Genomic DNA, 25,050 nt, shown 5'->3' with positions numbered 1-25,050 from the left:
GAACTGTATTTAAAATGAAGGACAAAGTAGATTTCTGTTTCAAATAGATTAAATGAAATTGATATCATTTTAAGGAGAATAGATTGCTCCTTATTCTGATGGATTGAAGACCCTCCGCTGATAGCGATTAAGCAGGTGTACATCGGGTGAACAGCAAGAATAACTGTCACTCGAAGCTTATACAGTCACATTCTGCAAGATCGGCGAGTCTGTCCACTTATACAAATACAAGTGTCTCGTATTTAAACAAAAAACAAGTAAGCGAACATGTATAATATATTGACATGTTGTTATCAAGCGAATGTTACATAAGCTGCGTATATAATTATAAGAAACGATACAACGACAGTAATAAAATCGTAAAAAGAAAGTTGTCGCCAGGATATCATTTACAAATCTTGCATGTTATCAATGCTTGTAAATAACAAACGTCACTGTATATAATATATACAGTATACACACATAATATATAATACAATCGTAATGAATTTCCAATGAATTTCAATCACGTTTAATTTCATAGTTTTTCTTATTTTGATATAAACCGATAAAAATGAATAGAGAATATACGAATATACACAGATTCTGTTTTCTAATTAAAATTTAATCTAATTTGGTTTAACGAGAAGAAAAGATATACCTGTCGTTGCAGAATGTCACGGTGGCGGTTCATTGAGGGAAAAAAGAAAAGAAAAACGACAAAGCGTAAATACAACTTCTAAATAATGTGGGTAAAGTAAAAACAAAAAATTGAATGGAGTTTGAGCGACTGGTTGCACAAATACTCACTAGCTATTGCTTTAGCAGTATCTGTAATATTGTTATTACGAATCTTATATATGTATGTTTCTAGTAATTGTCTACCTGGAGTTGAATATCTAAGGTAAAGGTATCGGGTAAGTAAAGGTGTCTATCTACAGCGGCTAAACGGACAAGTATTGGTAGTACGCAAATCGTACGCAATTACGTGTAGGAAACGGTTGTTTCGTCTTCAAATATTCTCTCTTCGGTTTAACGAATGTACGACGCAACGAAATATTCTTTTTATTCCGTGACAAGTGTGCACGCGTATTTATTCCTGTTCGCGCGACGATTAGTTCTCTCGTCGAATGTATATTCGTGCGCGTTTCGATCAGAACGTGAAAGTTGATCAGAGAGAAAGAGGAACAGATGAAAGAGAGAGTATAAAGTGAAACCGAAGAGTTAGAGTAGATAAAGAAGCGTGTTTAGAGATTTCAATGTGAATGATGTCGAATGTAACGAAAAATAGCGGGAAAACGAGATTTGTTACACTGAGAAAGATTCGTGGCATTGTCCACTGAAAACTTCACAACATTTCATTTGGTTTTATTATTTTTTAAGCACTTTTACGTTCAAGCATACTGTATGCTCGACAGTTGAAAATTTTAAATGTAATTTACTGTTTGCTTCTTAACAAAAGCATATCTTTTAATAACACTTTTGCTTTTTTTTTACTATTTTTGTCTGCAGCATGTAAACAAGTGAATTTAATAATTTTCTTGGATCAGAAAGAAACTTCATTAATCCTTTTCATTGCAATTTTTCTGTAGGTTACTCAGCTCAATTAATATAAAGAGAATGGAACTCAACAAATTAATATAAAGAGAATGGAAAAATTTACAGACTTCTAGTGAATATTAGAAGTTATTTAATTAAAACTAATACATATTGATAACGAAGAATAATATTTTGTTAAATATTATTAAGTAATTTGTTAATTTTTATATTTCTGAAAGCTACGAAGCTTATTTTATCACTACAGAAATTATGTACATTATTTAAACATAGGATCATAAAATTAAAGTTAATTCTGTAAAATTACTGTCTATATCATTGCAGGTTGTAATTACAAAAGAATACCCACATTGAAAAATGATATCAACATTAAGTTAGAAGCAGTACATCCATTTTTAACACAAAATTTGATTTTCTTCTTTAATTTAACAAACTTTTCTAAACAGATTTAGAATTATTAAATTACTATACTGCTATAAGTTACTAGAATTATTAAATAATTATTAATTCGTTCGCGGTAACTTTTATGTCGACATCACATTCTAAAGCAATTTTAAATAACGAATTATTTTAATATTATTGGATGTGAGCAATGAAATTTCTTAATAAAATTAAAAATTATTTACAATTGTTGTGGCACTTTTTACAGTGTAACGAAATTTCGTACGACTAAATATAGGTATCGTAAATGAAATGTGTGCGTATTGAAAAAACGGTAAGGATTAACTGCGATGAAAAGCAATAACGAACACTTAGGGATACATATCAGCATGCAAAGCGTTCACAGGATATGAACGTTCATCAACATGCACATATCGAGCGTGAAACCAATCGGAATTAAGCAATCAAGATTTAAAAAAACACGAAAAAGGTTGGCATTGGCTTGAATAAATCCAGTGTTGGAAAATTTCAAGAGTAGTCTATCGTAGATAGAAATTTGGAGTTTCATTGTTTCTCGAGTCAGAAGAGAGTAAATAAAGTAACAACAAGCTAACAAGTCAAATGTGCACTTACGGCGACCACACAAAGACAACAAGAACAGCAATATAACAACAGGCCTAAGCAACGAACAATGTGAAGCGTCAGTACAATTGTACTTATTCTCGAGATATAATGTTCTGTCAAAGAACTTATATCACAGTTTCATTGAATGATAGGTAATAATTGTACGAGAATCTCGCGTACCTTGAATTATACGGAAATTTTAATCACGCGATTAGATCGATCAATCTGTTCATGATGCAACGGCGAAAAAAATGATTTTGAAATGTGTGATGTAAGATCTTTCATTTAGCGTCTGACGTTTTCTAAACGATCTCTAAAGGTCCCAAACGCGAATGTTCCTGTTCATATTATTTTATTTATCTTCATTACGATTCGTTCATTATATAAGAATTTCGTCAAGTTTCATTGAAATAAACGTCATTATTCATAATTATTTTTGAATATTTAATAATTATAGGCTTGAAACAAAGAGCACTATTTGCTTGAATGCGGATTTCCTCTTGATTTTTCAAAATACTTAAGTACAAGTTCTTATAATATACTTTAACTTTGAATCTGAAATTCGCTTATAATTGTATAAGGAATATGTTTTTTGTAATTGTTTATTTTTTACAGAAATCTCTATAGCGAGGAATTCTATTACTAACCAATTCTGAGAAACTTTTTATCTATATGTTATTTCACCAAATTAACAAAGTCTGATCTTACAAAAATGTTGTAGCATACAACTAGATATAAAGATAAAATCTTACTTATTTAAAATAATTATTCAATTAATATAGGGCTAATATTTAATATATGAAATGAGCAAATAATTTTGCTATTCTCTGTGAAATAGGTTTTTGTATATAAGTTTTTAGGATCTCCGAAAATTCAAGACGTCAACAATTTTAAAGGGTAATTTTATGCATAGAAATAAGACGAAAATGAAGAATAATGGAATTGCGAGAGTTCGTTTCTGAGCTATTAATCGTTAAAGATATGTACGTACACCTAAAACGTTTATGATATACGTCTGACTCGGGGACTTACTCTACTTACAGCGTGCAATAGCTAAGCCAGGGAAGCAATGTCAGTAGAATAACCTAATAGTATAAGTCAAGTCTCGTTTTTGGCGTCTCTTCAAGAGGTAATAACTCGAAAACAGAACCTTCAAAAATAGCTAAAATCCGCGTAAAACGTATCCCATAGGAAGTTTTATACTACTGGCGATGCGCCTGAGTTCAGACTTGGCGTTTGCAAGTAGAATAAGTCTCCGCGTCAGACACATTTTGTGTGCAGTTTTGGCATTTCTTCAGAAATTAGTAACTCAGAAGGGAAGTCTTAAATGCAATTTTGTCATTCTTGATTTTTATTTTATCTAGGTATATAGGATCAATCTTCCAAATTCCTGATAGATATTGTTGAACATTTTATTTGATCTGAGAAGAAGGTATTATAGTTTCAAGGCATTTCTAAATATCAACCTGTCAATGTATAAATTATTATTCAATAAAAATGTAAACTTTGGTAATAGGTATGTTGCAATACTTATATGTTGGGAATATTAACAATAGACTTGTTGGTAATTTTTATGACTAACTTCTGTAGCTAAATCGTCAATCTCCCTGTATAGATAGTTTAGCAAGTGAATCTAAATATTCAGTGTAGTTATAAGCTTCTGCATTTATCCCAACAGTATTCGAGAATTATTGTCTTTTCTGAAACCATATGACTAATCTTAAAGCGTTATTAGTGAAAAAAAAGGTAAATAGGATACAGTTTCATAAGGTATTGATTGTTATACTTTATCCTTTCAGCACAGTTTTGGATATTTCGAAATACGTTCAATACACTTAATACACTATGTAGTACCTATATCAGGCTATTATGTAATAATATTTGATTTACTAGTAACTAGAGTACTTCTCTTTATTATGTGCTACATAATTTTGAAAGATATAATTTAAACTAATTACATTGGTCTTAATTAAATACAGAATCTGTCTTATTAAGTCTATTGTCCAGAATTTTTGAAATATGTGTTTAAATAAGCCTAAGCAATAAGCAAAAAATAGTTACATTTCTCTTTCCTCCCTTTTAATCTATTTTTACTTCAGAAAGCATCTAAGAAAATCTGTAATTATTTAGTATATTATCCTTCAACAATAAATTATGTGTATAAATAGTCTATTTAACTATGAAAAAAGAAAGAATTCCAATGAAAGAGGAATTGGAAAAAAGCAATAGGCTTCTACTACTAAGTAACGAAACTGATTCGTTGAAACAATTCGAGTACAGGACCAATAGATAACGCGCAGAAATCGTCCTCGTTCAACAGATCTAAACATGTAGCAGCAGAAGCATGTCGAAGGGCCAGCTCAACGAGTGACTATGGCGGTATGCATCGAACAAGACGCTCTCAAACAGCCTTGCTCTCGCTAAGCGCACGCTAGACGAATAGAGAAGCGAAGAAACGTTAGAAAAAATTCGGTCGTTCGAATGATCCGTGGCCTCCTCCTACCTCGATGCGGCTGCATGCCATTAGAGGTTCAGGTATCTCTCATACGTTACCTTATGTCTCTCGCGAAATCGTTAAAGCAGACGCACACTGTCTGCTCTCGCACGAGTTTAGCTTTGAAATGACAGACGTGGTACGTATGTCTAGGTACTTAGCACATGTAAGATGCGTGTGTAACGTTAATATGTACGAATATATAATATACATTATATAGAGGAAAAAAGCCCTCGAGAGATACGTGAAAAAGTATCCTTTGTAGGTACCTGAAACACCGTCACAATAGCCCAGAGTAACGAGTCAAAGTTTTTCCTATCACACTCGACGTCAGAGCTGCCTTTCATCGTTTCACAGAATTTGCAACCAAACAGGTTCATCCCGAGAATACTACAACACAACGAAACGTGCAATGTACTTCCTTATCCGTAAGTATATAGACAAATAGAGTATATGTATACAGAGAGAAAGTAAAAGTGTAAGAATGAGGAGGACAGAGAGATGGAGGGAACAGGGAGAACGAAAGAAGCGAAAGGTTTCGTTTACGTGTCTTATTTTGATTGAATTGAACCAAATTAAAAGAAAGGTTATGATTTACGAAGCCTGACGACGCGACGGTGCGCCTATTTTTAAACAAAATGGCTTTCTAAACATCTAATAATATTATAACATATTAGCAAGTATATAATTTGATTAAAAACTAAAAGCTTGACGAATCTTTAAATAACAATAACGTTATCAAAATATATCATTTTAAAATGTCTGTTTAATTTACTGATAAATATATCTTTTTACAATAATCTGATTGTGTGAGGCTTAGGTCAACCTGAAATAATTCTTATTAACTGATTATTTTAAAATTACACTGAATTTCAGTTTCACTTGATTCAATATAGAACTTACGTTTGTGAATACTGGTTACTTACCTGGAAGTGGTTTAAAATGGCTATACATCGAATCATACTGTTTATACTAATTTTAAATAATATATAATATTACTATTTTTCGTTATCTCATAATTTTTATAAAATAATAAGATCATTGCGTTGTACTCTCCAGATTTCCTCAGATAAACAAATTTAGAACTACCAAAATAAAAAAAAGGTATGCTAAAATTCGTATACCTTTACGCCAATTTCAGTGGTATCTGAATTTATTTTTGCAGTGGAGATTAAATTAACACGGAGATTAAGTGTTTGACTATCCAAAATCTGTTAAGGGGCCTCGCAGTTAAGAAATTTTAGAAATATCATATGTATATTTTATTATTAATTCTACAAATATATGTCTTTCTGAATAATTCGTTAAAATACTACAAAATTCTAAGTACTAGAGGTGCATACTTTTTTTTTTCAAAGATTCTATTCAATATCAATTTTTCCTATTTCTCTATCTTTTTCTTCTTGAAACATTTTCTATAATTTACTTTCTTTCGCGACATTCTTTTTCTTGCCTTTTGATGAAATTGCGATATCTTTTGATAATAATAAGATACATCGATTAGAAATGGAATTATTGTCTGCCAGGATTTTCTTAGGATATAAAAATATAAATTTGTTTCAAATTCTTAATGATGGTGCATAAGCAAATACTGAACATATTGAATGTAGAAATTTGAAAAATGATGATTATATTTGACGAAACAAGATGATCATTCTTCAGTTTCTAAATAATTTATTAAATAGCATGTAATTTTGTTCTAACCGGTAATTAAAAACCGTGTACTCAATTTATTTAAAACTATTCATAGAGCATTCAGTTAAAATTTCACTGATATTGGTACAGTAGTTTCGAAGAAAATGGGTCACGAAGGTGAAATAGTTTTCTATGTGAATAAAGCTAGGTCGCGAGTCCCCTTAAGTTTCATTACTTCCTCAGGATGACCTAAGCCTTTATCGTCAATATTTCCTACCTACTCTCTTAGAGATACCAATTTTATATAGCATCATATACCTACATTACTAAAGAAATAAAAGAAAAAAAAAGGAAAAATAAAAGAAACAGAAAGAAATCGTCAAGTTCAAATTCAATATAAAGTCGACTAACTATATCGTTAAAAAAAGCTACAAGCCGAAAGTAGATCACCATTGATGCGTCGATGACTGTCAGGCCACCAAAACAAAATGTTGCAAATAGTTACGATGGTTGCGAGAAAATGACCAAATGAAGGGTAAGGGCGATTGTGGCAGGCGGCCAATCGACTGTTGAACGGTTGAACGTAACGTAAAAACGCGAAATAGCGAGAGGCCGTGAACGCAGCATAATCAGATAACCGGTAAAAATACGTCTTTCATTCGCAAGCTGTCTAATATCGATGACCACACCGAGGCGCACGCACTTTGTAGGCACTCAGAGAACATAGCAAAAAAAGGGGAGAGAGGGGGCAATTGTAAGAAAGACTTACGAATACACAAATAATTAATAGGTAATAGTATATATACATGTATACATATACATGTATAGACATACAATATATATATATACACATATAGCTCTCATACTTGTCGCTAAATAAAAGCACCATGCACACATGAAAATATGTATACAGGGTGTAACAAAAATGTTGCAGTTCCTTAAAAGGGGTGATTCAGGGGGTAATTTGAAACAACTTCTTCCTTAGCGAAAATGTAAGATGAGGCTTCGTTAACGAGTTATTAACGAAAAACACCGGCCAATGAGAGCGCGAGTTTGCCGTCCGAACGACCGCGGTAGTGTTGGGTAGGCGCGCTAGATGCTACGGTTGTACTCCGAACAAGAAAGTCGTCATACATCGAAGAAAATAGCATTAGTATGAAAACTGAAAGCGACATAATAAATAATACCGAGTCCTTTTTTTGTTTATCACTTGAAGTGAATAATTACTTAAAATCGAGGAAAACTACGTGCAACGTAAAAACACGAATATGTAAATTTCTTATTCGCATAACGTATAAACGAAAAAGCAATACAACAAAAAATAAAGGAAGAGGAGAACAAACTTCACCTGTAGTTTGTAAACCTGTGTCACTGGGTCACTGTACCGATCTTGGTCATCGACCGTCGAAATGGTTTATGCTAGGGCACGCGTTTAGGTAATTTATGGCTTTATTGCTTTGGTTTCAAAGGAGACATGATCTCGGAGTGTCCGAACAAGGAAGGTCTGAGGTGCTTAAACTACGTGGGGGGTACAAGGAGCTTCTTTGGAAAAATTCTACCCAAACCTAACCCAAACCATTCCGACGGTCGATGACCAGTATCGGTACAGTGACCCAGTGACACAGATTTACAAACTACAGATGAAATGCATTTAATTCATTAATGATTATTATTTTTTAAATCTAACGCAGACTACTTTCAACGTTTCTATCTTCAACGTTAATTCTCCAATTCTCCGTTCATTTCTTTTGTTGCATTGCTTTTTCGTTTATACGTTATGCAAATATTTTCATACTAATGCTATTTCCTTCGACGCATGCCGACTTTCTTGTTCAGAGTACAACCGTAGCACCCAGCGCGTACCCAACGCTACCGCAGTCGCTCGGACGGCAAACTCGTGCTCTCATTGGCCGGTGTTTTTCATTAATAACTCGTTAACGAAGCCTCATCTTACATTTTCGCTAAGGAAAAAGTTGTTTCAAATCACCCCCTGAATCACCCCTTTTAAGGAACTGCGACATTTTTGTTACACCCTGTATATATATATGCTTATACTCGAATGTATACATATATATACATATTTGAATTTATATATTAATATTCATATATGTATAACAGGAGTCCTCTAATAAACGGTAAAGTAATATACGTTCGATGCCTCAAGCCATGAGAAAGGGCCAACAAGACATCCCTCGTAGACGTGCCAACAAACACCCATCTTCATTACCATTACAACGTCAGAAAACGCTGCTGATATAACGCAACAGAGGTTGGTAGTAATGGTACGACAACTGCTGCGACTCGATCATCTATGTGAGATGCATTTACGCGACGATCCATATGCCGTGAGAAAGTAAAAGCGCATAAAGAAGAAGAGACAGGAATAATAGTCACCTAATACACTTTGTGCCTGGAGAGCAGTGATATATATATGTATATATATAAAAGCCCCAGCTCCTGTGGAAGCTTGGAAGCGGACAAAAAGCTGTTTCGATGTAAATGTCAATGAGACCACCGCGAGCGTGTACGTTTCCATGGAGGATTCCTTTTCACTCGACACATCGAATTAAGGACACCGACTACGTCTCGTTGACATTTAACACGCTCGCTGTCGATCCGAAACGACGAACCGCTTGGAAACTGCCAGCTGCGTAGATCGCATTGATTTAAGACAGGCCTGACACGCGATAGCGCGTGATCGGCTGTTTGAGGAACGATCCTCGTCACGCGCTGGCGCGTGATCGGCAGCGAACGCGTAAACGCTTTCTTTCGAACTCTTTCTTCGCAATAACGTAATATCCATCGATAATCCATTGACTTCAATCCACTGTAGCGATCATGCAAACGTTAGGCTGATGAGATGATTATCTGAACTGGAATGCGCGACCTTGCACCCGCGTGAACACGGAACCAACTTCGACCCACGCCTCGTCGACCGCGACATGATCACGTCTGGCGCGAATCGCGATTCTCGGTTCTGCATCTCCCACGACAATACGATCCTTACATCGACGATTCGACAATCACGAGAATTCCGTTACTGTTCCGTCTAAAGGGAGAGGGAGCGACTTACCTGAATATAAAGATGAAAAGTACTAAAAGGGAAAAGAATACGGCAACGTTATCCATCGTTCGCAACATCACGAATAGCTGCCGCCGCAGGTTTGGCAAGAATCGCACGAGCTTTAGGATTCGCAACAAGCGGAAGGTCCTCAACACGCTCAAGCCAGAGCTACCACTCCTCTCTTCGACGAAGGCTTGGCAAATTTCTACGACACTAAACGATAAAAGAGAATCGTTTTTAGTTGTTCGAGATTATTATTAGTAGACTGCAGATTTTTATGCAAATTGTTAGTTTCATACATATGGTTCAAGAAGTGGAATCCAATTAAAAGTTTCATTCATCCTGTAAATATTATAACGTGTACATAACTTCTGATATTTTATATATTTTTGCAAATTGGTTCTGTACTTTTTTGAACATTCAAATTTTGTATAAATGCATAAATATCTGCAGTTTAATTATTAGGAATTAGTCACGCTTAACCATCACCATTGATTGACAGTAACCGACGAAATTTTAAATGGCAGATTCAATATGGCAATTATATCTAAGAAATAATAGAGTTACTTGTAAATTATCTATTATGAGTTATCTCTTCGATAGAATTTCTGTATTAAAGCTGTCATTTCTATATTTGAAATTTGATTGGTAGTCGTCAATCGGTGTCGATAGTTAGTCGTCACTGCTTCCTTATAGAATATGTCAGTAATTTTAAAAGTGATCTAAATTAGGCGTTCTTCTTTTTTAGATACATTGCAGTACAGTTTTGCCCTTACTATAAATTGTGGAATTTCAATGATGATTTACGAATATTTTAAACTTCTTATCTACAGTTCTCTCAATGTTTCAAAAGCTTGTAAACTATGATAGTGCTTACAAATATGAGGTACCAATTGTATTTGAATTTTTTCATTGATTCATATTAAAAAATAATATTTCATTAGAAAAGAATATTATAATTACATACATACTTACATATATCTATTCATATTTTATAATTATTATAATTTAGCTTCAATTCTTATTCATAGTCTACTTTCTTAGTCTTCGTCGATTAATAAAATTCTCTGTTATTTTGATTGGTTTAAAATATTTGTAAAATTCATTATAGCAATTCAATTATCAAGTATATTTTAAGAATGTTTTCATAATGTTATTATGCATGTAATATATATTTTTTCTTAATTTTTTAATTATAATTACTTTTTTTAATTATATTAGCATAAATAAAGAGCATGAAGGGAAACCAACAAAGTGTCAGAAAGAACAAAATAGACATACTGATGGCAGTGAAAATTTAATATTGGATATTTAAAAAAAGAAAACGTATGCACTTTATATATGAAACCTAATTCTACTTTGCTAAATTAGGTACTTATTCTATATTCTAAAGTTGATGTATTTATGACTTTATGAAAACTTAAAATATCTACGAAGGGAAACAGCAGAATTTAATCATTTTAGTAGAACCATTAGTTTCATTCTGTACCCTTCAGCTATTTCACGATAATATTTTATCCATTAACAAAGTATCAGTAATATATGTGTATGTTTGCGAAATTTAATCTTTACATTTATTAAAACTCAATAAAGCGGATTAAATTACTTCTCTCTCGGTGCAGTTCATAAATGGAATTTATGGAATATATGTACCATTTTAATTATTTTAATCAAATATTGTATCGATAAAGTAGTTAATAAAATATCTTATATATAATACCTTATGGGTATTATTACATTAACAATTTCATTAGTTACAATATCAAAGTTTAAGTGTTATTTGAAAATTTAATTACAAATTTTAAATGAGACGTAAATGTAGCGCATAGAAACTAAAAAATCGTGTAATGGGTTTGTTATTTATTCTTTAATAGAAATATTTTTTGGTAAACGAGTTTAGCAAGTACAAACGAAATTAATTATATTTTCATAGTAAATTATAAACAAAAATGAACAAAACCTATATACAGACATTTATATATTATAATTTTAAATTATAATTTTATTTCAATGAAATTGACTATGAATAACTAACTTCAATTTTATCATTATTTTGCGATATATTTTTATAAATCGTATTTATTCAAGCATGTAATGACTTCATAAAATTCTTGTTTGAATTATGCTTAATAAACGATAGATTTGCCTATAAAGTATTTAACATATTTGCTGCGACATTATATTTATCATAATTTTTATACAACTGAAGATATCCTAATTTTAATTCAAGATTTTAATTAAAATTTAAACAAAATTCCTACGATGCCTGCTATATTATAATATACATCATTTGAAATTGTTATCGCTTTAGTTAATACCCCTGCAAGCAAAGCCATTCGTAAGCGAATGACGCAGCAAAGTGTTAATCTTTTGCGGTCCAAGTATGCCTTCCAGGCACATATGCACAAGGTCTAGGCATTTTCAGACAGCTATGTTTCTATTCTATGAGTGACGAGACTTTAGTAATCCAGAAATGATATAGAATGTGTCTTTCATAAGTCATTTAATTGTTTTCCATCTTGAATTAGTAGTTTAAAGCTCAAAAAGTTAAATAAAAAGTAGTATCAGTTGTCTTAAATTTATTTAAATTTATAATTTTGCAAACATACCTAAGTACTACGACGACCCCATCGAAGACATTAAATCCATTGCTGATGTAACCGAACGGTCCTTCAGCTATTATCTTGAGTAACATTTCCACGGCGAAAACGGCCGAAAATACAATATTGCTTATTTCAACCACTATGGTTAATTGCTCTGGCTGCCGACCGATGAACAGAAAAAGAACACCATATTTATTTGAGTATTTAGGAACGGAAATATTCAGTTTACAGTTGATCATAATAAATTGGCATAGAGGAAAAACAGGCATACGCGTCGAGTGAAATACTGACCTGGTTGTGGTATTCTATCCCCATGCTCAATGTATTGATTAAAATTGCCACTAAAATACCCTGTTGAAAGTATTTGTGCTCGACTAGTTTCTTAATTGACCGTCTTATACAGCGTATCGAACAAATGCAACTGTTTCCACAAGCTCGCAGGAATCTTCTCACGCGTGAGGATTTGGCCCATTTTTCAGCCTCGTCTGGCCATTGATCAGTGCCCTGTAGTTCACAGCAACAGGAGCAATTATCAATATCGGACGCCAACCATTGCGAACGTTCCTCCATGGTAATATGTCGATCTCTTATCCCTAAAATAAATGATATATATATAAATTTACTTAAGCAATTTGCTTAAGCAATTTTTACTTAATGCAATTAATTCGATGTCTTAAATTTACTCGCTTCTAGTTACTATTTTAAGTTCGTTTATTTTCGTGTCTTGTGGTAGTCGTAAACAAATGTCATCTGTGTTTATGTTAGGTTACATCGCTTAAATGAATGATAAATCTTATGTGATCTATAGATAAAATATAATTTAAAGCACCGAATTAATTTACATCCCTAGTATTTCTCTCCGTTTTTGTAAAAAAAAGTTGTAGTTTCTTATAGAAGCTTTGTCTAAGCATATTAAAATTTTTCATGAGAAAAGATAAAAAAATTTAAAGATATATAACACATATTTCGAAGTCTCATATTATTTCATATGGTTTTATCAACGATAATGTTTTATTTTTTAAATATTTTTTATCTTTCATTTTTCTATGTAATATATATTGCTATTTAGTTAAGCTATTTAATTAAAGTCTCATTGTGTAAAAGTTTAAGGTAATAATTTGACGTTCAATAGCCACACATGTTTATCTAATGTTTCTTTCCTTTTGTTTAGAGAATATTCTATACCCTTAAATCTTCTGAGTTAATTCTTAAATGGCTTTGTATAAATTATTTTTTCATCAAACGTTATTACCATAATACATACGTACGCAGTGTATTTTTCTATTCGACAACAGGTGTCAGGAATTTTAAGAGATGATTCTACATGTCAAACTAGGACAAAAAGAAAAAAAACAGAATTGCGTGTAAAACTTCCCTTCCGTGTGCAATTAAATTCGCGTGAAATGTGTCTAACTTATTCTACTGCGGGCGTATATTTGGTCAGACACAGCCAAATCAGTAGAATAAGTCTCGAGTCAGACACATCTCACGTGTAGTTTAGACGTATTCTCAGTAATTAATTATTCTGTAATGAAGCCCCAAATGCATTTTCATTTTATTTTAGTATGTAGAACCACCCTTTCAAAATTTCTGACACCTGTGATTAAACTCCCTACACACCTTTTATAAAACATCATAAAATAAACTGTAACGCTAAATAGGCAGTAAAACTAAAAAATAGCATGTAAAACAGTAGCAAAAAAATATTTCCAAAAAAACAAGAAAGTTATAAGAAAACACTGTGCAGTTAAATAATGGACAATAATTCTTTCCCCTAAATCCACTTGTTCCCACATTTTTTAACTTGAAACTTTCATACCTCAAAAATCTAACGAACTATAAGAAATCTCATATGAAATTTAGATCGAGTACTAAAAGCCTGTAAAAGATACCCAAAATTTCTTGCGAAAGTAAGAAAGTATATTTTTTCATAACACTACGATAAATTGCCACGAATAATGATAAAAAGAAGAAACAAGTCGTTCATATTAATTCAGAAAAATACACGTACCTTTCGTGAGGGAATTCAGGAAAGAATCCAAGGCCAACTGACCTGTCGGCAACGCGGCACTCAAAGCGCCGCTTAACGCCAGCAGTTCCTGACATGTCATGGCTTCGTTCCCGCTCAGGTCTGCCTGCATCTGCGGCGACACGTGCACATAACGAATTACAGGGATAAAGTGGACACGCTCGACGAACGATACTAGCTCACAGTAGAAAGTACCTGGATATGGTCGACCAGTGGACTCGACCAGACGTTACCGTCACCGGTCTGTGTCATTTTTTCGCTCGAACATACGTTACGTTCACCGGGCGATATCGTCGTGCCAGCTTGCAACGCGTTCCCAACGCTATTGCTACCGTGCAATAACACCACGTCACTGAACATTACGCTACTTCTTCTACGATAGTGTGTACAAGGTGGGCTTAGCAGCGCGTTGTTTGTCTAAAAAACGACACCAAAGATACGACAATTGAAACTCGAGCTGGTCAAAATCGTGTATTCCTCAAGCAGACCTTATACGATCGATGATACCGTGATCATTTAGGAATACTCTGTGGGGAAGGTTCTTCTGGTGAATTTTCGTAAGAGCTCTGGTGCATCAAAAATACATAGTCTGCGACGAATAAATGGATGAATGAATTTTTGGGAGAAACGAAGAATATGTAGGTATTAAACTGAAATACTGGCGATAATAGTAATCTATGGGAAGGTTAGTACAAAATTGTTGTCAGTGTTTATGAATTAGTATTACCGATCGTATAAGGTTTGGTTTAATGGGTTACGTGTACCCCTCGACCTGAAGAAAGGATATAGTTTAAAAAGGTTTCTGGAACATAACATATGCATTCTTTTCGTTACAAAATGTGCTTGTTCAATGGACTGTCTGAAAGTCAAATGCATTAATAAGTAAAAGAAAAATTGCTGGTAATTGGACTTGACAGTCACTTTGAAATACTAATAAAGAATTAATTTTTTGATAATCATAATAAGAGATCTGTTGTAAGAAAAACAATATTAGAAATTAGAGGTAGTGAATGACCTCTACTATATTTCTGATGAATAATTAACTGATATTAATATCTTCTAGCAAAAATTTAGAAGTTTTATTGATCGGTAAATATATCTTTTAAACAACATCTAATTTGATTTTCATTTTCACATTTTTCTACAAAATATTTTCAACTTTATACTTTCTCTTCGGGCTTTTAGGTAGATAGTATAACCCTTTAAGGAATATTTCTGTTACAGTAGCCATAAAAGCGAAAAGCAACAATAGTAAACGACGAATTAATATTTTGATACACAAAAACACTAAATACGTATGCCATGCAATGACTACTAAAAGTCTATGAAATAGACATAAATATAAATATTACTCTTCTTAAATATACCATTTAATAAATTATACTAACTCTGTTGTTCTTACTTTTTATTTGCTGCTGCTAAGAAATAGTAACAATAATATAGCAAAAACTTGAATGTTTCAAAAATGTTGAAATATTTTCATGAAACACATATTTCATGTGCAAAGTGCTCAAAATGTAAATATTTTTTGTAATTATGCGATACTTTGGGAAAGAAATAATTAATGTTCGTCTTTTCGTTTTAAAATTATCTCTCAAATTTTCCCTCACCCGTAATCGAACATCCTGCATACATAATACCTGATATTTTTTGTGTAGATATTTGATTCTTTATTAAAATAGTTGAAATAATATTCTGGTAGCATTCTAGTTACTGATTGCGTAATATAACATTGGAATAGCTCAGCAATGAACATGAGGAAGATTTTTCTCGTGCTGGCTAGCTTACACAGTTTCTTCTACTGTAAATAATGGGTACAGCGCTTTTTATCCACATACATGTTCGTATATGAATGTATGTAATCGCGGTTACCACAAACAATTTTCAAGTGTTGTGTTATAAGAGCAGTTTACAGAGTTTTGATAAATGATTATAATTTCAAATAAAGTATTAAAAGTAAAAACTGTAAAACCATTTCTCATAACGCGCATGTCTTATCTTTCTACCCGCATAGATATCTTGAATGAACCCCACTCATAATGAAGAAGTTTTCCAACTCATGAACTACGAACTTACGTTATCAACCACTAAGAAGATTCCTTCGTAAAAAGTAGATGCAACGATTTGAATCAATTATCGTGGAAAATGAAATTTTGAATCATACTTTTACGCAAAATTTTTCATATTAATCTTCTTTAAGATCTTTTCTTCAGTAAGCAAAATGTACACGTTATTTAAAGAAAATTAGGTTTACAAAAAATAAACAGTACATTTTCATTCTATCAGAACATTAATTTAAAATGGTGCAGATTCTTTTTTTTATCAGTCTGTTATAACATATGTTGTTTAGACATTGCATAAAAGGCACTCATAACCAGGAACTATGTAATTTTAAAGTCAATTTTATTACTATAATTTTATATTTGATAACTTTTTAGTTATAAATTCAAAAGTCAATTTTATGTTGTCATTGTAAAGTAGTTAAAACTTTGACGTACCTTTTTTTACGTTTTATATGTATAAAAAAGCTTAATAAAAGTAATGACAACGATAGATTTATAATTTACGTAAAACCTGCAGTTTCATATATGGACCAGTATCTGAAAATCTACTTTAAGTGAAAATTATATTAGAGAAACTTTGAACATACATACGTATGTGTAAATGTCATATTTAAAAATGATATATGTAAGATATTAAGATTTTGTACTTTTTAGAAATTTCGAACATAAATATCATTTAAGATTCTTAAACCATACTTCCACTTATCCCCTTAAAGCATCACGATCTTCATTTTCCATACTATGTAAACTTTTATAAAATAATTATGCCAATATTGTTACTGTAATGCACTGTCAAGGAACTTGTTATAACAAAGTTACTTGAATGCTTTCAATTTTTTCTGAACTTTGTAAATAACTTCAGATACTAATTATATTTTTTAAGGAAGACTATATTTGCATTCCAATGTAAAGATGAAGTGTTTGTATACACCTGTCAACAAATTAGATTTAAACAATTCTCTGAATAAAACAAAGGCAACCAAACAGAAAAAGGTTTTCATATGCACAATGCTTAATGTAGTTTTTAAAATTATTTTTGTCATAAGCATACAACACCAAATGTAGGTATATGCATAATAAGGTGTGGTAGAAGAAATGATGAGCCAACCAGAAAATGATTCAATGTTCAAAATTACAAATAATTTTATACGCGAATAAAGTATTATATATGTATTGTGCTTACATGTACACGAGTCTCTTATGCGAATTTTAATTTTTATAAAAAACTGAATCGAAGCATTTGCTGGCTGTACATGTACTTGTCACGATTAGTGTTAACAGTGCATATAGTAACATCAACAATCGCGTCAGAAGACGAATTATTTTTTCCACTGTGTTAAAAAAGTTTTGCTATTGTACTCTTCAATGCACACAATTTCACATAAATCAATACATTCTTTGCAAACGAATTGCAAAAGGAATATTGAAAACAGTCGTATCATTAAATGCAAGTGCGTGCCTAGTATCACTTTATAAATCAGACAATACAAATACAGAGTTTCCTCGCTATAATCTCACGGCTAACAGTAAGCATATATCCAGTAAGTCAGTTTATGTTGGTACTGCTAGTTTACTTTTGTCTTGTAATGAAAGCAGAATTCCTTTGTTCTAAATAATTCGAAAATTGAATAAATGTGACAACGAGCTTATAACGAAAGAATACTGTAATCAGAAACTAAAAACTGTTTGATCATTTTTAACTAGCAAAAAGGTTAGATTATTTTTTCTATATGAAACGATACAAACATTTAGCAACGTTTATCAACATATAAATATGGATAGAAGCAATAGTTTATGGCGAGATTCATTAAATGAAGAGAATGTTCAATGCACGTTATCTACTCGATGAAACGTTAAATTCAGTTTATTTTGCTTGTCATATCACACTCTGCAGTTCTTTCTTCGAAAACAGAACCAATCACAGTCTTATTATTATACTGCGGATATTTATGCAAATTTATATTTTCAAAGCACTGTTAATTATACAAATGAAATTTAATTAAACACTCGTTCAACCTATTATAAAGTGTATTTAATTTTCGATATTTTGTACATGTTTGCGTATTGTATGGATTCTCCATTTTATTTGTATACTGAATAAAATTTCTCGAATACATAAAACTCCGCAGTTTATTTATTATACACACACCGACAATGAAAAAACCGTAATAAATCACTATTTATTATGAGTGTGAAACAACTCTAATACTAAATTTTGTGAGAACTGATACTCAATTTATGTTCTTCAAAATACACAGAAGTTTTTCTACTATTGATTAGTTTTTAAAATTTCACTTAACCAACACTGAATATTTAAAATCGTACAAATATCCAGGCATAATCTCTACTTGTGCAAAATTTACAATAAGTTAACTTTTTTCCTTTGAATAGTTGGAATATGTACACTTATTCACGCAAAGCATAATAAAAAAAGAACGTGCAAGAAACATACCTGTATGCTTGCTTCAGTCGCGTTAGACAGAACATGATCGCTGCCATTACAAGATACCGAAGACGTTCGATGAATACCCAAACGATTGCAAACATTCGAAGAGACATCTGCTTCGGACACTTCAGGGCTTGCCCGAGGTGCAATAGCTACATTTCCATTGCTCCCACTGTTGATGGCCAAGGCAGTACTGAGAATTGCACCCTGCGTTGGTGGACTGTTTACTGTAAAATCTGTAAGCGATCCACCTCCGCTGCCAATCCCCTGCTGCTGTTGTTCTGCGTACTCGAGAGCTGCCAAAAGCCGAGGGCACCTTCCATGATGAAGTCTTCTGTCTAATAAGTAATCGTAAAGTCCAGAGTGACATTATTAAAATACTAGACTGATTCAGTAAAGTCTTTAATGTTGACTCTTACAAAATTGAGCAGATTTGTTTGTATGTACCCTATCGTGCATAAGTGTTTGGACACTTTCACGTTATCGCAATATTATGTAAAATAGAAGTAAAATTCTGATATAGTTTTGACTACAAACCTCATCCTAGACGACTATACATATAAGGTTTACAAGTACTAATGACACTAACAGTAAAAAAGTAAAAAAGTAGAAGTAAAAGTGGAAGTAAAAAAGACAAAATAATAAAAAATAAAAATAATAATAAATAATAATGAAATAAAAGAATAAATGAAAAAGTGTAAGTATTTTATGAACTTCCAATAATATTAAAGTGTCCAAATACTTATGCATGATAGTGTATGTAACACTGCATCTCACAACTGTAAAACTAGCTTATCTAAAGATGTATTTAAATCTTATGTTGGATTGGCTGAAATTGAATGAAATTAAAATAACGATATGTGCAAAATGTCAAAACCTTGAACTCTTAAAATATTGTGAAGGATTTAGTTTAACGTAATTTCAATTGCAAGAGAGTCAATAAAAGAAGTAAGAATTCTAAAAGGGTCTTATAGTTATGAAACGTAATGTACATACGTACAATAAGGTGCATTATAACACGTGGGACTTTATTTTTTTCATGAAAACTTCGGGAAGAAATATTTATTTTTCGTAGGTAATTAAGTAGCGAATACTTAAACTCCAAATAAAGTAATAAGTATTAAAGACTTCTGAAGTATTTTAATTACAGTAAATCATGTACAGGGTATTCCATTCAAATCGACCCAGATAAATATCTTCCTTTGTTAAAAAATATTTTTAACAAAAAATGACTGACTTCAAGGAACATCTAATATAATATAAATAACGCCTTTTTAGGTAAACGCTTAAAGGACATATGAAGTTCAATTAATTTTTTTTAAATGGAATTATATACTTCCCAATGTAGCAATCGATGCAACTCATCATTATCTATATAAGAGTATTAAGTCACTTGTTTCCAAAAATCATTGGTTTAGAAGATATTTTACTTTTAATATTGGATAGTGTTAGAACTTACTTTTTAAAGTCAGTATCCGAAAATCCGACCTTCAGTCTAAATGCAAAGATTTACTCGATTTTTAAAAATATAATTTACACTGTCTAGCGTCTCTAAAGATATTTCTTGACACGCGTACGGAATTTTTTGCTTCAAATTATCTGGAGTCGTGCAACTTTCTGTATAAATTTTATTTTTTAGATTTTAAATTCAAGTTTTAAAATCAAAATATTTTCTAATGCAACAGTTTTTAGCAATAAGTGACTTAGTACTTTTATGTAGAGAATGGCGAGGTGTATTGATTGCAACATTGGAAAATATATAACTCCATTTAAAAGAAATAAGTTGACCTTTTATGCGTTCACCTAAAAAGACATTACTCGTATCAGATCACGTGCCTCTTCAAACCATTCATTTTTTGTTAAAAATATTTTTTAGTATTGTCAATAGTTTCGTACCTTTCTTTTTAATTTATTTGACTTTAAATGAGACATCCTGTACATGTTCAAATGATAAAAACTATGATAATAGAACAAATAATAAAAAACACAAAATTGAGCTTTACGAAATTGTAATAGTAACTTCCTTTTTTGTTACATTATTTGTGGGTCGACAGTATCTATAGGAATGTCTATGCAGTATTGAGCAAAAATCATTTAAAATAACGAATAAATTCGATTTAGTTATTATTTGTGAATAACGCTAATTAAAATATTTATTATTCTCAAACAACAAATAAATCGAATTTATTCGTTATTTTTTTCGTTATTAAAAATTGTCAAATAAAAGGGAGAGTTTTATTTATATATTCTTAATGACATATTTATTGGTAAACATAATATGTCAAAAACAACGAATACAAGTTTTCAAAGGAATATACATATAAACGTATATAGGTGTAGTAAATCATATGCAAGAGTAAAACAAAACTCCTACCTCCTGTTAATCTATTCGGACCAAGCCCAGCAGCACTTCCTCGTGCATGACCATGCTGTTGTTCTTTAAGTAAATTCTGCTCACGCTTTTGCTGTCTTTTGTATAAATACAGTCGGTACCTCTTCATTAGTCTCCTCTTTCCTCTGCGCCATAAATGCGCGATATACCTAGGAATATAGGTACATGTGACACGAGTATACGAATATAAGCCCCCGAGATAGTTTCGAGTATTAACTCTTTACTTCTGAAGTATAAACTCAACAGGCCCTTGTTTACTTTCAAATTTACCTCTTAGCTTCATAAGCGGATATATGTACTCTGAATAAATAATTGATTTGCATAATACAAGAGCACTTCTTCTAGGTTGTTCCACGGGAAGATGATCATGAAATTTTAAGAGGATTTCAACTCTGCATCCGTTACTTCGGATGAAAATTTAGCTATGTCTAATAACAATGATTGAAACCTTTTCTTTTATTTGTAGCTTCGTCAAAAATATGGAAATCGTTATGTTTGCAGCTTTTTAATTAAAACTGTACTTTGTTTTCATAAGTTTTATTAATGTGATTCGCAAGAAGCCTAAAAATATTCACGAAATTTTGTACGATCGTGAAAATTTAGTACATACATTAATTAAACTTTTTGTTTATTATTTTTTCCACAATATTATTACTAGGTAATATTTCACGATATTAATATTTAGGCAAAGAAATGGACGATTCTACGTATCAAAATAGGATAAAAATTAGGAGTGATGGAATTGCATTCGAGGTTCCGTTTCGAGTTATTAATTGTTACAAATTATGTATAAAATTCTTATAAAGTTTTTAACATGCTTCTTGTCCTGTATAAATATTATTTTGCGGCCAGTGTGCACTAGCCAGGTCAAACGCAGCCTCAGAAGGATACGTCAGTAGAATAAGACAAGTCAGACACGTGTTTTTTTCAACAATTAATAACTTGGAAACGAAGCTTCAAACTTAATTTCATTACTCTTTATTTTCTTCTTATTTTGGCACGTAGAATTAGCCTAAAATTTCTGACATCTGTCCTCAAGCACTCTGTAAGGGAGTGAGAGAAAGACTTCCAGTCTGAGCGCTGACTGTATCTACTAGAAAGTAGAAGTACTCACATCGTGTTTGACTGACAGTGAAACGTCGTTTAAACTTTAAAATCAATTTTATTGAAACTGAAACGTGAAATCTAAAAATACTACTTTCTACTTTCAACTAATTTTTTTATATAGAATTATCACACCTTCCGTTTGTATCAGTGATTATGAAATACACAATATCAACTGATAAGATCTTATGTACATGGCAAATGAAAGGCCCTATATGAAATAACTCATGTTAAAGATAAGATAAATCCAAAATGTTTAATTGAGAGTTCTCGTACAACTGTTCTGGTGTAAATCTTTGTAACACTCACTTGACGATTTCTGCGTAACATGTAGTTGGCTCTGAAGTATTTGTTGAGGACGCGAGAGTTGACGTTGAGTGAAAACGAGCCCGTTCTAATCGCATTCTTTCCATCTCTCGCTTTTTTGTTTCTGAGAATTGAGTTGCTATTACGACTAAGCATAAATTAATCATGAAGAAGGAACCAATCTGTAAACAAGATATTTTTAATTGTATAACAGAGTTGGTTTATAAAGACTCTATGTAAACAACAACCAAATGTTTACATTCATTTAGACGCAAATTGATATATTACTAATTTTATCGAATTTTCTGTGATTAATCTTTATTTAAGTAATAAACGTACCACAATTAAAAGGACGAAGTATATCCAGTCCCAAAAGGAATGAGCATCCTGCACGTAATACATTATATCTGTCCATCCTTCAAGACTGATTACCTATAGCATTATCCTTACCTTACTAACGTTATTTCAATTGATCAGAAAAGTAGATGAATTTACTGATTAAAAAATGTTGTAATAAATTAACACCTTTATTGCACCATCAAGTGAACAAAAATCCACTTATAACTCACATGCTTTCTTTTAACATTGGAAACTTTTTAACTCTTTTATTTTCAAAATTATTATTAAAGTTAAATTTGTCAGATCAATTATATACGACAAATTATGTAACTGAGATATATCACATCTCAGAAAAGTATGGTAGGGGAAAAAGTTCAATGATATGAAGAGACCTAATGTCTTACAGTCATATCTTTGTAATTGCAGTTGCAATAATGTACATACAATTTATAATTGTACTTTTTTTTAAATGAAATTATTCATATTTTTTGAGCAGACTGATATTCCTATTCCTGATCACTTTGACAATAAGTACAAAAATAGTAGGACAACAAATGACACATTTCAAAGTTGTAATTAAAGAGTAAAGTGTACTCAGACCTATTTTTTGTAAAGCCCTTAACAAGAATAAATTAGAGTACACTGGTAATCATAGGAATTAATGTAGGTAATTAACTGTCCTGTCATTTTTCATAATTTCAACATCAACAAAAGTACTGGAGCAATTCTTGAAAAAAAAGATTAATTATAGTCCTTTAATTGACAGTTAGAAAAAGAATGATAAATAAAAATAAATACCAAAACCTAATTGGAAAATTTTTCTTTTTACTCAATATTAATATTAATATAATCAATATTCAGCAATATTATACTAACGTAAATCAAATATCCTATCATAATTCATAAATTATTGTAACCAAAACATTTCCAATGAATCTTTTTCTTTTTTAAATCCATCAATTTCAATTGGGCATGGCATATAAAATATAGTCTGCATGTGAGTCACATGGCAATGAAAGAGTTAAGTAACGTATCAAGCTTGCATTGCACCAAACATAGTAAGTAGATTTCAATGGGAAGAACTATTTGAGACGGATGGTTGCACACATTCCTGGGAGATACTTTAAAATTGAATGTGTACATGGAAATTTGGCTACGGCGAAGTTTCTGTTTCTGAATATGAGAGAAGTAGGACACTCACAAGAAATATTGCGACCCAAGCAAGACCGATATTATCGAACGATATCGTTCCTTGGAAAGGATTGTTACCCTGACCCTTGCACTCAGTGTAGTAGTAATTCCAATTAACGCAGGTGTTGTTGGTGATATACGTTGCATTATTGTTTGGCAACGCGGTGTTATTGCAAACCACGTTTCCTAAAAGCGAGAACACTTAAATAGCTACTGTTATTCTTTATATACACATACAGAAATACTAAAGAATTTTATTCCTCAAGAGTGTTTCTTTATTATGATATTCTATTTCTTATCCTATTATATCGATTTAATTAAAAATTCTTTCAGAATTATAACCCATCAAGATTTCATATTACAATAGTGTTATGTAGTTATTCTGTTATTCTTATTTATTATTTTTAGTTTGAAGAATATCAAAAAATATTTCAAGTGAATTATTGAATCTTTAATTTATTATTGAATAGTTTGATGTAAAATGTTTTCAAAGTATAGATACGAATTGTACATTAAACACTGGTAGAACGCCTTACAAGAAAAAAAATTGTTTTGGGAATGATACATACGAGATGTTCGACGACAGATGTTAACAATTTTAAGGGATGATTTACACACTAAAATAAGACGAAAATGAAGAATGATGAAAATTCGTTTGAGTTTTGTTTCATAGTTATTAACTCTTGAGAAAATGCCTAAAATTCGCGTGAAATGTGTCTGACTTGAGACTTATTCTACTGGTTACGCTGGTTAGTGTTGGCATTAATATAAGTACCAAGTCAGACACATTTCACACGTATTTCCGCAGCGTTTCCTCAGCGATTCATAATTCTGAAACGGTTT

General features: G+C 31.7%; 1 protein-coding gene across 1 annotated transcript in view; it reads right to left on the bottom strand.

The window, feature by feature from the left end:
* Positions 1-25,050, bottom strand: part of Ca-alpha1t (Ca[2+]-channel protein alpha[[1]] subunit T) — an 84,271-nt gene that overhangs the window by 22,997 nt on the left and 36,224 nt on the right. Inside the window, exons 6-16 of the mRNA XM_076387329.1 lie at positions 24,218-24,393; positions 23,017-23,109; positions 22,681-22,859; positions 21,250-21,416; positions 18,882-19,213; positions 14,562-14,783; positions 14,349-14,478; positions 12,629-12,930; positions 12,344-12,495; positions 9,744-9,947; positions 5,305-5,425 (exon numbers count right to left, since the gene is read on the bottom strand). Of these exons, the coding sequence (XP_076243444.1) occupies positions 5,305-5,425; positions 9,744-9,947; positions 12,344-12,495; positions 12,629-12,930; positions 14,349-14,478; positions 14,562-14,783; positions 18,882-19,213; positions 21,250-21,416; positions 22,681-22,859; positions 23,017-23,109; positions 24,218-24,393 (2,078 nt within the window). The remainder of the gene's footprint in view (positions 1-5,304; positions 5,426-9,743; positions 9,948-12,343; positions 12,496-12,628; positions 12,931-14,348; positions 14,479-14,561; positions 14,784-18,881; positions 19,214-21,249; positions 21,417-22,680; positions 22,860-23,016; positions 23,110-24,217; positions 24,394-25,050) is intronic.

The sequence above is a fragment of the Calliopsis andreniformis genome, chromosome 10, assembly GCF_051401765.1.
Source record: "Calliopsis andreniformis isolate RMS-2024a chromosome 10, iyCalAndr_principal, whole genome shotgun sequence".
NCBI classification, from domain to species: Eukaryota; Metazoa; Arthropoda; class Insecta; order Hymenoptera; family Andrenidae; genus Calliopsis; species Calliopsis andreniformis.
This window is presented reverse-complemented; position numbering and strand designations above follow the sequence as displayed.